The sequence below is a fragment of the Schistocerca gregaria genome, chromosome 8, assembly GCF_023897955.1.
Source record: "Schistocerca gregaria isolate iqSchGreg1 chromosome 8, iqSchGreg1.2, whole genome shotgun sequence".
NCBI classification, from domain to species: Eukaryota; Metazoa; Arthropoda; class Insecta; order Orthoptera; family Acrididae; genus Schistocerca; species Schistocerca gregaria.
The window spans coordinates 84300933-84317281 of record NC_064927.1 but is presented as its reverse complement, the minus strand read 5'-3'; the positions used below and the strand labels follow the sequence as shown (position 1 = coordinate 84317281).

At 37.5% G+C, this 16349-nt stretch overlaps 1 protein-coding gene across 1 annotated transcript in view; it reads left to right on the top strand.

Moving 5' to 3' along the window:
- Positions 1 to 15728, top strand: part of LOC126285291 (protein qui-1) — a 1482105-nt gene extending 1466377 nt beyond the window's left edge. The window contains exon 31 of the mRNA XM_049984579.1: positions 14380 to 15728. Coding sequence (XP_049840536.1) covers positions 14380 to 14408 — 29 coding nt within the window. The 3' untranslated portion in view covers positions 14409 to 15728. The remainder of the gene's footprint in view (positions 1 to 14379) is intronic.
- Positions 15729 to 16349: the final 621 nt, after the last annotated feature.

Genomic DNA, 16349 nt, shown 5'->3' with positions numbered 1-16349 from the left:
GGCGTGAAGATGTGGACTTGGCCACTCCTACTCCCAACCCCTCAGCACTGGTGTCATATACCTGCATATACCTGTAGAATACCGAGGTGTGAGGCCTGCCCAACCTACCATCCAGCACTTCCCACTCCTGTCCTGGCACAGGCTTAGTCTATCCCATCACAGGCAGGATGGTCTGTTATAGTAGCTGTGTCACATACCAACTCTTCTGCATGACATTTTATGTTGGAATGCAACCAACCTGTTGTTCACCAGAATGCATGGCCACCACCAAACTGTGGGCAATAACAAGGCTCATCACCCAGTGATGAGCACAACATGCCTGAGTTCAACAGCTGCCTCACAATATGTGCCACCTGTATCCTTCCCTTCAGCAGCAATTTTTCTGGACTATACAGACTGGCGTTATCCACGGAACACATACTTCATTCCTGGCCTCAACCTCTGTTAGCCCATTGTCCCCTGATCCTCTACCCAATGACTTCTCCTGCATCTGCCCTGTCTTCTCTCCCAGATCCATGTGTCCACATCACCATCGAGCTCCGTACCCCACCAACTCCAATATGGGAGTATCACATGCCTAGCCTGTGTACTTGCCACCATCTCCTTTATTCCCAGCCAGAAAACCTGCTGCCTCCCTTGTGGCTGCTAGCTACCCATCTACAAGTCCTCTCCTCCCATCGTACTCCACGTGCTGAAATGGAATCCTGGTATTGTGTGTCCAGCTGGCACGATGTAGGTGTGTGTGTGTGTGTGTGTGTGTGTGTGTGTGTGTGTGTGTGTGTGTGTGTGTGTGTGTGAAAGCTAGCAAGTTTTCTTTCTTTTCAGTTGTGTACCTCATCTCAATGCTTCTGTTATTTGGTGAGTGTTCTCCTTTACTGTTAAATTATTTATGAAGGTAGTTAATTATTTTCGGTTGCATCTATGACAATATTTTGCCATATCAGTTATTTTCAGTTATTTACTTTGTGCACAAGATTTCAATCTGACCGCATTATTAAAATAATGTAATATTTTAACACAAAATTCAGAACTAAGCTTAGCGAATATAGGGCTTGAATTTTAAATTTCAAGTGTCACTGCAGTTTATAGACACAGTAAATAGTGTTTAGTGATTGGGCTGTGTAACCAAGCCAGCACCGTAGCATAGACATAATTACTTCACCTTGAAATCCCACTTTGACAAGAACGGGTTATAGGAGGATGACCCTTTGAGTGGGTCAGATTTGAAAGCAGAATTGTGGTGAATTGTGGTGTAGAAAAGTGGCTAATTATGTAATATACTATTTATTTTATCAGCATGCTTACACAGGCATACATTGATATTTGAAAATTTTCAGCAATAACATGTCTCTTTTTTTAAATATTAAAAACACATAATTAAATCCTCACAATCAAGCAAAAGTGATAAAATAATTAAAATTTAAATACCCTTTATTAGTTAATCTGCAACAGCTTGTATATTACAATAACACATTTAACAAACACAGGGTTGTAATGTCTGCCCGAAACAGAAATTCCAAACATCAAAGTAACTAGATGGGATAATGACACATGCCCTATAACAAATATCAGCTTTAGTCACCAAATTCACAATGAAATTTGACAGGGGATTAAAATTAGCTCTCACAATAATCTAATTTCATTCCTTAACTATAATAGGACAATTTTAAATACCCACAACCATAGTATAAAACTGTGGTTTTAAAATATGTCCACTAAAGGTGGAGATGGTAACCCACTTCTTTAACTTAATTTACATTCGACAGGTATCTCAGTACCCTGAAAACTCTCTTCCAGAATTTTCTTGAAAGTAGTAAACCAAGCCCAATCAGTTTAATAGATAAGTTTGTCCTCAAAGGATAGCACCAATAATCTATGCCCTGGGGACTGCAATTTTCGGGACCCATTTGCAAGCAGACTCACATTGTCCAAAAACAGCTCTATGGACAACACCTTCACTTGCTACCAAGTTGAAAGCATGATACAATTCAAAACCCAAGAACACAACTCATTCATACATCAAGCTATTCTCTAAAATTAGTGTGGAAAACAATCACATGATACCTGAAACATTAAATTAGAACAATTTGATATTAACAGAAAGTTTGCCCTCTTGGGCATACCACTTGTATTGTAGTGTTCTGGAGCCAAATTGAGATGGCCACTGCTTCATGGCTGGCACCTTGGACATCACAACAGGACCCAAACCCAGCCCACCCCTTGACAGTCTCCCATTAAGACCAGTGTGACATCAGATCTGATGCATAAACTTCTACAACAGAAAAACTTCCAATTAATAATATGCCAATTAAGAATCCTCCAACTGCTGCAGGTCCACCTTCTAGGCTGAGGTGAGAGCAACTCCGCACACCATCAATTAGGGATGAAATGTCAACATCTGTCATTAACCAGAAATCTCGTGCCGGCAACATGACATGTATTAATCCAACTGTCTCAACTTAATTAAACCCATGACCATTAAAGAACAACAATGTTCACCTCCTCAACAGGCATGTTTAGGCAACAGATAATTTTATCATATGGTCTGACAGTTTTAACAGTCAAAAATCCACCACAGTTTAACAGCACATTCTCTCATCAGAAAAGAAAGTTCAAACACCAACTTGGTGGCAGCAGCCTGCATTGTATCTCTGCCAGACAGCAACATTTCCACCAGGGGTGCAGGCTGCTGTGGCCGAGTGGTTCTAGGCCCGTCAGTCCCCAACCATGCTGCTGCTACTGTCGCAGGTTCAAATCCTGCCTCGGGCATGGATGTGTGTGATGTCGTTAGGTTTAAGTAGTTACAGGTCCAGGGTATTGGTGGCCTCAGATGTCAAGTCCCATAGTGCTTAGAGCCATTTGAACCTTTTCCACCAGGGGCCCATCAGTCAAGTGTACTCTGCTTCCCTCAGGCTGTACAGGTATCTCCTTTACAACTGCAATGGTGCTGGCCATCCATACTGTTCTCGACCAGCGCCCTCTCTCCTTCAGTCTGAGACCTCTGAGAGAGATCACAGCTAAGTTATTGATGCTGCTTAAAAGCTGAGCACTCGTGTACCTCCTCTGGACTGAGCACATAGTCTCTGGATCTATGATGCACTTGCACCAAAACTGGTACAAGCATTATCACACCTAATGATGCTCCTTCAAAGAACTGAAAAGGCACCAAAAAGTTCTAACCATTTTTCTGAATTATCTGACCTGAGAGTTGAAAATGAATTGATAATTTTGTGCTGACTAGTAATTAAAGAAGCATGTTACTTTTTCAGTTTTCCCATATTATTGCAGTGATGTGATGGGAAAGTCATGCCATATTATCCGTTTCACCTGAAGCTTACTCTTGAATCTGCACTGCACTTTCAGCCATGTTTATATGATGATATGACATTCATTCAATTGTTCCTTTATAATGCCACTGCAAAGGAAAGCCTTCAGTGGCATGGTATGGTTCAATGTACACACTAAAAAAGAAAAACAGTTATTCATTGATTAAACTTAAACTGCAACACAGTATTTGTGCTAACTCAGACCTATATATAACATAACAAAATTAAGAGAATGTTGCTGTTTTCAGAAAAGAAGCTGCTTCATTGGTTATATTAAATAGCTGCTATTTATCTCATGTAGTTAGTTTGCCACACACATAACTTCATTGAAGTATATTACAGGAAACGTTACCTATGTGCCATAAGAAGAGAAACTTCTTTGAAGCATAGATTATTACTCGCCATCCACTTATCAGAACTATTCCATTGCTGGTCCTAGATAACGTGTAGGAGTGCTTAACAACAAATATTTCCAATATTCTCTGAATTTATAAGAATTCTCAATTTTCAGCTCTGTTTCAGAGAAGAGTTTTTTGAATTCTTTTGCACCACAATGAAGAATCCCACTACAAGGAAAAGACAAGGGTATTATTCAGTTCAAAATGATTTTTATTCTTAAAGAGTAAATATTTTATAGATATCTGACAAGGGCTTACCTTCTACAGATGTACATGAAATGTATTCAACTATCAACTAGAAAATGGAATGACGACAATAAAAATTTGTGCCAGGTGTGACTTGAACCCAGATTTCCTGCTTATCACTGCTATCTCAGCACAACCTACGACCAGACCCAAACTTCCACATGTTGTAAATCATTTGTCTACAAAATGTACTTATACATCAATTATGTATGTTCCCATACAGGCAAGACATTTTACATTAAAGTCGCTTGCGTGGTGCCAGCAGATAAATATGGTATTGCAGTGACTGTATTATTCCAAATTATGACGCAAAGTTCTTCACTGTGGTGACTACCGTAAATATGAAATACATGACATGTATTTGCAGTTTTGAATATGAACAACTTACTGTTGCACAAAGGAATGTTGACAATGAAAATTTGCGCTGGATCAGAACCATACATCAATTATGTATAATCCTGTACAGGTGAGACATTTTTCAAGAAAGTCACTGATCTGGTGTTGGCTGATAAACACAATATTGCAGTGCCTGTGTTATTCCAAATTATGATGCACTGATGTATGCATGCATGTCTGAAGGAACATTGCATCATAATTCAGAATAACACAGACACAGCAGTATGATATTCTACAGATATAGAAATGCACATTTATTCATTCATACATGCCACAACTCATAACTCCCCCCCCCCCCCCCCCTCTCTCTGTCTGTCTGTCTCTCTCTCTCTCTCTCTCTCACACACACACACACACACACACACAAAGGAGGGGGGAGGGGGGTGAGGTACTGTGATCTCCAGGTACTAAGACTGGAAATATGTGTTCACTCTGATTTCAGTTGTATTCCTATGACAACATGTTTTGTGAAAAAGACCATCTCCATTCTTATGGAGATTTGGAGATACAATTCCATCTTTGCAAGGAAGATGCTATTAATGCTGTAACATTTAAAACCAATTAAAATTTTATCATCCATAAAAACAAAGGCACTTTCCAGATTATTGAACAAGCTAGTTTATTACTACCACCTAACAAATATAAAGGCACAAAAATTATCCATGCTTTTGGAGCTAATAAGTCCTTCCTTTCTTTACTGAGTATTCAGACAGACACTGACATTTAGCCATAAAAGTGTCAGTCACCGCTTCCTCTGGAACTTGAATAAATCAAAACTGCTATAACAGTGATGTGCCTCAATTCTGCACAGCTGTTCTCAAATGTACTCTCTCTGCTCAGATAATGAAATTCACTGCAAATTTCAAAGTCTATGCCAGAACTCTGAATGAGCCTAAATTTTACTTATTTCATCTACAAAAGCTACTAACTACTTTAAAATAGTTGGCTTTAGAAAACATTATGATACCAGCTAAAACATGAGCCTGTCACAGCACAAAACAGGCAAATGTGCTCTTCTTTAAAATACTCTTCACAGGGAAATGGGGGACCAGCTGTCTCAGGCCTCACATGCCCTTTCTCACCAAGAATTTTAGCATCAAAATGTATTCATGCTGTTTTAACACACAACATTCTAAATGGTTTTATCCAATTTCTCTTTGGAGTGAGGCCTCCACACTCATCATCTCCCTCTCACTTCCACTGACTATGTGTGTCTCTCACACAGTCTTTTTTTCTCTCACTGGCACTTTCCCCTGTCTATGTCTCCCACTGTCACTGTTTTCATTCATTTCTCTTGCTATTCCATGCCACTGTCTCCTTCTCGGCCACTTTCATTGTCTCTTAATCCCATTGTCATTGTGTTTGTCCCATTCTTTTTCTCTCCCACTGCCACCGTCTTTTTTTCTTTTCTTGTCTACAGTCTGCTCTTGGGGATGGTTGGCTTGGGGTTTTGGCCCCTAGATGGAGAAAAATTAGTGTGTGGGTGTAGGGGATGGGGGAAAGAGAGCAAATTTTTTCGTGTTAAAGTTTGCCAGTGTGAGGAGGTCCAGACCGTCCCTCGCCCTCCCAACCTTCTGTATGGTCTTCAGTCATCTGTATTATTTATTTTCACTGTCTTCTCTCTCTTTTGCTCCCTCTGCTGTTGTCTCTCTCTCTCTCTCTCTCTCTCTCTCTCTCTCTCTCTCTCTCTCTCTCTCTCTCTCTCTCTCTCTCTTACTGCCATTGCCTCCCACGAACCATCACTATCTCCTCTCTCTTTGGCTACTGCTGCTGTTGCCTTCATGCACCTCTCTTCCTCTTCCACTACCATTTTCTCTTTCCCATCATCACTGTTTCCTCAATCTTTCTCTCCCAGTAGTACTGCCTCCTCCCTCTTTCTCTCCATTGGCAATGTCTCTTCTCTCATGCACTGAAACTGTCTCTGTGCTATTCTCTTTCAGCACAAAAAAGTTTGAATATGTTTGCATGTCAAAGCTATTCTCTTCCAGCACGAAAAAAGCTCGAATATGTTCGCATGTCAAAAGTTTTGGTGAGGAAGGCAGAATGAGAATTCAGGCAGTTAGTTCCCCATTTTCTGTCAGAGTTTTTGAAAGAGGAGCATATTCACCTCTTTTGTGCTCCAACAGAAGCATTTTTCAGCTGGTTCCCTTCTGTTTCCTGTTACAGCAGGGTGTGCTACTTATATAAAACGAATTCTGTAGTACAGAAAAGTTTTGACAGTTCATTTATATACCTTGAACACATTCACATACTACTCGCAAACTATATCTTGGCACCTCACTAGTGGGGGGAATGGAGGGCGAGATTGCAGGGAGCAGAAAGAGGGGGAGGAGGGGAGGATAGGTTTCTGCTATGGGAGAGGTGAGGTGTGGTGGGTAACAAGCTCTGCCTCCATGAACTTTAAGTACACTGTGCAGGTAGCACAAACCTACGTTTTCAGCTTTGATGAGCTCTTGATAATTGGCTACCCTATTTTGAACTGGAGTAGAAGGTAACACCCACATCACTCATTTTTGAAAGTATCACAATGAAAATAGCACAACAAAACACAGACAGTGACAGCATAGCTTAGCAACAAAGCAGACAACAATCCAGTTAACAACAGCTAATAGTACGCTGCACAGTTGTCAGTGAACATCTAAATTACTATTGCATGAACCCTTCTGATTACTGCCAACTGCTACTGATGAGAACCGGGTAGTCCACTTGCCGAGTTATAGTTCCCAAATAGTACTTTGACACATACAATCAACAAATAAGTATGCAAACAATGGAAAATCCAGGATGGAATAATGACAATATTATGAAAAGGGCAGATTGTTACTCGTCATACAGTGAAAATGGTGAGTCGCAGACAGGCACAAAAAAAAACACCACACACACACACTGTGAAGAACAACTGTGCACGAAGGGAGAAGATCTGGGTGGTTTGGATAAGGAGGTTGCTGGAGTGGGAATGGGGAAACGAGAGCAGGTTACAGGAGGGGGACAGTGAAGTGCTGTTTGTGGGAGCATCTGGGGACTGGGCAGAGAGAGGTTAGGGCAGCTAGGTGCAGTCAGGAGGTTAGACGGAAGGAAGGGCCTGGGCAAAAAAGAAGAGTAATAAAAAGACTGTCACTGCACTTCTGGAATAGAAGGTTGTAGAGTGGGAATAAGAAAGGAATGTGTGGGTGAAGGACAATGACTAACGAAAGTTGAAGCCAAGTGGGTTCAGGGGACATAGCGAGTAAATTCCAGGGTTGGTTCCCACCTGCACAACTGAGAAAAGGTAGGAAGGATCCTGATGGCACAGGCTGTCATGCGATAATTAAAATTGAGAATGTTGTGATGGACAGCATGATCAGCACCTGTGTGATCCAGCTGTTTCTTGGCCAAGTGTTTGCATGAATGTGTGTGTGTGTGTTGCCTATTTCAGAGAAAGGCCTTACGGCCAAAAGCTTTTGTGTTTAATATTGTTTTTGTTGTGTCTCTCTGTGAATCAACGTCTCCACTATATGGTGTGTAGCAATCTATCCTTTTCATAATATCATCACAAACAAGTATCCATAATATAAAGTTAGCACAGAATTTTCTCCCACAGAACCTAAGTTTGCTTTTCATTACTTTACATGAAAATGCATATTTTTGAGCTACACCTACAGTATACCAAACAATGCAGTGTTTGATTTGCAAGTACAAAGAATTTTGTATAACACAGTAATCTTTTGTAACATGCTCATGGCACCACTGAATAATTTCAAGTTCAAGTCAGCTTATATAGACACTGCACTATGAAGATTTCTTGGCGGCAGAATAATGGTAATTAAAACTAGTTTGATGACCTTAGAATCCTTGTGGTGGCCTAGGAGGCCTTTGTGTGTGTTCACTACGTAAGTTAACAATACAGTTACACCTCACATAGGATTTCTGTGTATATTTTACATGCATAATTTAACTTCAAGCCTCTGTATCTCAGTAATGGATAATGAACAAGAAAAAAGTTTCAAGGTTCCTTGAAAACATCATTTTAAGAGCATATGATAAAAATTTCGATGATCCGCCAGGAACAGAACTTACAAAAGTGATTATCCCCACAAAAATCATGTTTTTTTTTTATTTTTTTAAATGATCCACTCTTCAACAAATTGTTCTTTTATAAGCCACCCAAGGCCTACTTTAGAACCAAACATAATGCTGAAAGAACCAACTGATCTGCTCAATTTGTATGGGGTGAAGAAAGTGTGCAATGTTTAAATTTTGGTCATTTACTGCAAAATAGCTAGATTATGTCCATTCTTCTGATACATATACAGATGTTGACTTACCCAAGAACTATTCAAAGCCCTTGACCCCTTATCTGTGTGGCAATAGAACCGGATATATGACACCCCTAAAAATTAGATCTTCATGCTCAGCTATTTGGAAGATATTGGTACCCTTCACTGTCATGCACAGACTGATTATCCACTTTAAGCCAATGTTTGTTGAGACAAATGACTGGTAGTTTTACTTTCTGAAAGAATAATATAAACTTTATAAATTTTGCTTGAGAGTTCAGCAGTTTGGCCACAAATATTCCAGCACATAATTTATGTACTACTTTTTCTCTGGGTTCAAATCTTGTCAATTTAACAGAACAAGTAGCCCATATCCCTGTTGAATTGTGGTGCCCTAGGTAACAATATGTATTCGTATTTCATTTTAAATGTTCTATTTTACCTGCACAAAATATGTGAAGGGATAATGTGTAATAAAATCATGTTTCAGTGCTGTTTCAATTTTACATCAGGTTATTCTAAGTCATTCTACATTAGCTTCCAGGTGGTTACCTGCACTCATCTATGGAGTGGTGGTATAGAGGAGTGTTTCCATCTCAGTTACACTTCACAGAATAAGGAAGAATACAAAAAATCATGTCTACATATGAGTGTCATTACAGCACTAGATATCAACATTCATACATAATAATTAATCACCCTGTTTAGACAAATCACACACACAACAATATTTGTACAACAGAAAGAAGTTGGATTCTGCATCTCCACAATTCATCTCATGTCTCTCCCCATTCTCATACAGAATTTAGCCCTTCACCCCAGCAGCACCATATTCTGTCACTGCAGCCCCCCCCCCCCCCCCCCCCCCCCCCCGATGCTTTCCAGAAATTAACATTTAAAATTTTAATCTCAAACATTTGAATAAGGCACCATGTCAGCTCCGTGAGAGTTGAAAATTACAGCAGAAACTCAGATGACAGATTGTTGGACATTAAAGTACACATTAGAACTTTACTGAAATGTATTGAAACACAATAGGCAAACATAGTGCAAAGATGTAATGTGGCTGAACATAAAAAAGTAGCAGATATCAGCCTTTGAGAATGTTAAAAAGGTAGCAGATGTCAGCCTTTGAGAAATTCTGGTTGTCCCACTGTAGTGGGAGGATATGTCAGCAGATAATTTTAAGGTAATCATTGTTAACAATGTAAGTAAAATAGTGTCTGCTGACACACTGCGATGCAAGTCCATAATCATACTGAACAGAATGTGTAGCGTTGCTATACTGACTTGTGCTGATTTGCTATCGGCAGTTGCACAGCAGTTGAATCTGGCTGAAAATTGAGTGTCTGAAGTACGCTATTTTCAGTAAGTGGCCCACACAAGGTATACAATTTAAAAATTTTAATCACACTTTGGTGTGAGATAACTTATGATTTACAGCTATCTTAAGTCTCATCTATTGTAATTTAGGCCAAGGTAAACAGCTAGCCATATACTACAGTCAGTTGATGTCCTGTAATAAGAGTGTTCTAGAGCAGTAACCTAACACAGAAGTTACCCAAAAGATTTCATGTGGCAAGTAAACCATTAACACACTTCCTAATTACACTATCTTTCCATGTATCTAGCCATATCAAAAAGGAAATTATGTGCATATTAAGCATAATTAGGAAAGAACATAGTTCACAGTTAAATACTATTAATGTACAGAACCTTATTGAAGATCAACACAGTACTTGAGATTAAATGCAAGTTTAGAGCCAATCACTGAAAACAGTCACTAAATTACAGAAAGATCTCCTGGATATGAAATTTAGATAAAACTTAGCACATTGTATGAAGTGTAATTTGTGCTAACTCATGGGTGGTAGATTTATAGACACAGGTCTTGCTCACATTACCATCTTCTTCAGACTGACTGAAATTGTTCTCAAAATATTAAGAGTTTACAATAATTAGTAACACATTCAGCTGTAGTTGTTTGTTCTCTTTTAATAATCTACAGTTAAATATTTACATTCCAGATTAACTGAAAGTAGCGGAAGATTCTTCTGAATGTGAACTTTCAGATACAACAATAATTGCTATTGAATTACACTGTATAGTTTATCAAAACTTGGTATTCTGTTTCAGTAACAATGTTTTACCAATAAATACTAATTACTCTGAAACTGAATGAGGACAAATGTTTTCAACATTAGCCATGTAAATGCCATAATTATGTAAAAATAAGACCATCGAAAATATTTGTGCATACATAATTTACCTGCTTTGTTACAAATGTAACAGACTGTGCCAGTTTATAGCTTAGTGGATAAAAGTAGAATTACAGTGTTACCTATACTTTATAAACATTCAAAAATGTGGGAAGCTGCTAAAAAATGATTGGTTATGTGGGAAAAACGGGAATGGAAATAAAACGAAAGTTGTTGGAACTGTCTGACGAAGAAATAATAATAATCTGACGAAGAAATAGTTATTTCCAACTACTTTCGTTTTATTCCCATGCCCATTTTTCCCACATAACCGATCATTTTTTAGCAAAAATACACTCAATTTTACATCATTGATCTACTATTTCCAGTGCTTTGTAAAAATGCACAATTATGCACACATAATCTTACACACTTTCTTATTTACAATTTAAACTTACTAACAATCAATTTTCTCATGAAAATTTGAGCCATGGAGCTCTGGGGCTCCTGAAAGTATATTGCCTGTAATATGTTCTGTATGGGTAAGTTGCTTCTGGTTCCAAACACATTTTCTTCTTAGGAAGTGTGTAACTTTTAACATTTTTGTGTACCACACATAGTTTGTCATCTCCATCATCACTTACTAGTTTCCCTTATTATTTAGACTTTTACAGTTATTGTGAGATTTTTAATAAGAGCATTTTAAAAATCATTCCACACCCTCATGGTGTGGTGATATAGCAACCTTGTTATGGTTAATATTAAAAACAGTTGTAGGTTGCACCCAGTTCTTAATTAACTCAAGAATAATACATTTTGCCTGGGTAGGTAGGGCACCATCTGGTTTTCTTGAAATATAAGGAGAAGACGACATTAAAATCAACCTGAAGTGGTCGTATCATGGATCACTAAACAGCAAAAAGATACTGCCGAAAGGTAAGAATCAATTACGGTTACAGTACCAAATACAATAATGAAAACCAGGCCATTAAGGCAGACTGGAGAAAAACAACAGGAACAGACAGTGGTAGAGAAACAAGAGAGCACAAGTTACCTCAAAAGCATTGGTGACAACAGCCATAGCAGTGCAGAACAATACCACGTGCACAAATTGTAGATGTGGCCCCAGCCCAAAATGGCACCAGAGGCCTGCCTGCATACATGCAGATTGTATGTGTGAATGATAAGAGCATGGGCAGCACTTTAAGTGGAGGGGCAAGGACATTGCAGTGCAGTAACAGCAAGAAATTGTAAAATAATAATGAACAGAACAACAAACAAATATAAATCACATCAGAATAAAAAATGCAAGTATACATTGTTAAGGATGTATAAGATCAAAAACTGTGTGTGGAGGCATAAACAGAAAGGCTCATATGTGCAAGCACAGTACAATAATAAAATTTGTAAAAGCAATAATAAATGAAAAAAATGACAAATATGGAGCTAAAATGAAACAATAAAATATATGTGATTAACAGTGGCCTTGGTCATAAAGAAAAGGGGAACTAAAAGTTATAAATTCTTTAAAAATGGACACATGGAACCACAAAAGACATGATTTTTTACTAGTCAGCTGTTCCTTAAGCAACAGATGCTTCTTAATATACGAATGTTTAAAATTTCGATCTCTTCAAGAACGTTGAGTCCCTTCCCTTTGGGAGTCTGATACAACGCTTTTAGAGGTAGTTGATGACCACTGGATTTGAAATAATCTGTGAAGGCAGATTTATGTTTAAATTGCCCCCTTATGTGTGAGTACATGTTCCCGAAACCTAGTTTTTAAAGCCCTTCCTGTCTGGCCAATGTAAGCTGCTTGACGTTCACAGCACTCAAGTCTAAATACACCACAGACAACATACTACTTTCAATTTCATCATACTGTGCTTGCACCTATGAACCTTTGTTTGTGCCTCCATACATAATTTTTGATCTTATACATCCTGAAGTATATATCTTTGCATTTTTTTCTAATATGGTTTACATTTGTTTGTTTTTCTGTTCATTGCTATTTTATACAATTTCTTGCTGTTATGCACTACAACCCACCCCCAACACCTCCTCCACTTACAGTGCCACCTAGTGTCTGTCACAATACTTTGCTTTTGCTCTTATCATTCATATATGTGTCTGCATGTATGCGGGCAGGTCTCTGGTACCATTTTGGTCTGGGGCCATATCTGCAACTTGTGCACATGGTCTTGTTCTGTACTATTATGACCACCAACGCTCTTTTGTTTTCTCCTTCTGTTCTCTTCTACTGCCGGTTCCTGGTATTTTCCTCCAGTCCATTTTTATGGTCTGTTTTCCATGTTATTCCATTTGGCATTGTAACTATAACTAGCATAAGCCACTTGGTAGTAACTTTTTGCTGTTGGAGTGATCAAGAATTGTAGCGGCATCTTCCCGTTGTACTTCAAGATAATCTAATGTTGCCCTACTGGGTGAACTGCATCATTCTTGAGTTCATGAAGAACACGGTGCAACCTGTAATTGTTTTTAATTTAAAGAATTTTTAACCTAACCTATTTTAATGTAAAAATATCTTCATTCAAATACTTGTTCTGTGAGAACTTCTTTGGATTTATAAATGCTGTTCCAGGACTGTGATAGTTTACATACTTTGTATTTCAGTTTATTTTCTCTATATATATATATCACTTACATATCTTCTGTGAATAATGACATTCACTGCAATTACAGACATTCTGCAGAGGCCTCTGTCAAATCAATTTGAGTTTTTTTTCCAATAACAGTTTCTCCTTTGCTTCTGTTTTGGAGAGACTTTGCACCTATGTGGGTGAAGAGTGTAGCTCTCAGTGCCTCACCATTCTGTGAATATAGCACGATGCTTACGTGTTGATACAGCAGCTGTGTACCAATTACTGGGGTTAGCTATGCTGTGACAGTTAACTGTTGATACAGATCATGAAATGAGTTGCTGACAATTACTTCTTCCTGTAAATGTATATTTTCATTTTTCCCACAACCCACATAGTTTTTCGTCACAAAAGGATTTACAGAAATTGACCAATGAATTTATATTATTTGCACAAAATAAGATTCCATATTTATAACAATGAGTAGCAATATTTCATCTCGAAGTCTCGGTGTGCGTACAATGTAAAGTGGCAAATAACGAGCAGTTGGTTAGTATATGTGGTTAGTATAAGATTGCAGCTTTACTACTAATTCAGGCATCCATTCATAACCATTATGACCCCACATAAGGCATAGCTAATATTTCATTAATAAGTTATTCAAACTAATGTCATTAGTAGTGATTTTAAAGTAAGGCCTATAAATGCCAATTACAATAGTTGATTCCCTTTGCAAATGTAATTCTATGCATCCTTGAAGGTACTTTTCCATGATAAGGTTAAAAGACCAGAGTATATCATTGACTGAATTAATGAGAGTATGTATGTATGTATGTATGTGTGACAAGCATTATTTCGCTGAGCACTGTGCTTTATTATGTGAGATATACTTTATAGGATCTGTTATTGCAAATCTCACTTTATGTGGAATTAACATATTTCTCTCTCTGTGTTTTCAGATTTTCCTGGTGACAGGGTATGTGTGTGACCAACTTAGGTGATCAGCAGATGATACTACTCACACTGCAATAATATGAATTAAAAAATATGTGATGGCTGACTGTTGATTTTCTGCAATGTGTCTTGTCATTTCCTTTACACATGAAGTATCAGCATAGTATTCTGTCACTTCATGGAACAGTAACACTAAAGACAATCATTCAATGCTTCAGTTCTAAGAAACTGTGACTCTCAGATACCTGATTACATAATACTCTTAAAGTGAAAAATTTATTGCAAAGACTGTTTGTACTCATCTCAAAATATTTTTCTGTGGGACACTCGTAAGTACGCTTTATTTTTTCCTCTTGCTGACAGCTTTCAACGAGACATCTAATGTCATATGTTTCATCAACACATTGTTGTTGTCAAGAATCATACTATACACATGTTTCGAAAACATGTAACGAAACCTCACTGTTTCATTATCACTTCTTCTATGCTTCATCTTCATAAACATGTGCATTTCATCATCAACATGACATTCCAGTAGATTATACCTTCACTTTCATTCATTCAGCATTTTCTCACTTTTCCACACGTAGCTGACAGATGTTTTATTTGGAAGAAAAAGAGAGAAAAAAGAGAGAGAGAGAAAGAAAAAGAAAAAAAGATCAATGTCTACGTAATTGATGTAATATACTAATAGAGACTTTTCTAATCTTGTGCATATGTAAATGATGAACTGTTAAGAATATATAATGTCCTCTCTGGCAATAATGCAATGTGGGAGACTATTGTTAAGACTTTTGTTATGTATATAAAATTCTAGAATTTTATCTCTGTCCCAAACACTCCTTACTTTCCTAAGTCATGCAGCTCTGTTTCTCAAACCCTAGTTCTTGGGAGAGAAAATAATGCACTTTGTGTAAGAAACTATCTGTTTTGGCCTGAAAATGAACAAACTAGAAAGCAATTAGCGATGAAAGTAGTGTAATGAAACTGTAGAGTGTATATTACAATCAAATTAATATAATGACTACAGCAGCAAAAGAAAAAAAGAAAATACATTTACACACACATTATTAATATTTATGTTTATTTAGAGTTAGTATATTCATTAAGATATTTTTGCCATAAGGCATGTCATCTGCAGACAAATTAGTGTTTTATGTGTATTTCTTGGCCTGGTTACTTTGTTGGGTGTGACTTTGTTCAATATTTATGGCCTAAATATTACAATGAAAGAAGTAGTAAATTTAACTCGATTTTTGAAAGCTGGATTTGCTGTTTTGTATATGTTCATTGATTCATTGTGCTCTAATGAAAATTTGACTGATACCAAATAAACTAAACTGTTTCTGTCTCATGATTTTGTTCCATTAAAACAATCCTCATGTCACTGAATATCTGACAATGTCTGGAGCAGCTCTGAAAGCCCTTCTAGGGAATTATACTGTAAAATAACACTTTTTACTTGAAAGTAACAGGCAGTGTACAGTTAAAACCAGCCATGCTCTCACAGATGCATATTTCACATTAAATTTGATATAAGCGTCTTCTTAAAATTGTGCACCATAGCTTCCATAAAATATATTTTGTTGTAGATAACCCCAACAACCTGATAATAGTTTTCATTTTTATTATTCAGAAACTCATTTTGACCTTGGATTCATCATCTGGCAGAATTTTCAAAATTTTTCATGGTGCATATCATACATCTACAATTTTAAACTGTAATTCATAGATATCATTGTGCAAACATATAGCACTGGCATCCAGTTGATGATGGTGTGGCACAGACCACATTGCAGAATAATAAAAAAATCTATTAACAACCTGTTATGGTTATTTATAACAAAATGTCTTGATAGACATTTTCTTACTTTCTTACAACAGGAATTACATACAAAATTAGGTCCTTCAACAATGATAAATAGTCTCTAGATGTGGACAAACATCAATATGTTAAAAGCAGTAATAAAAAATG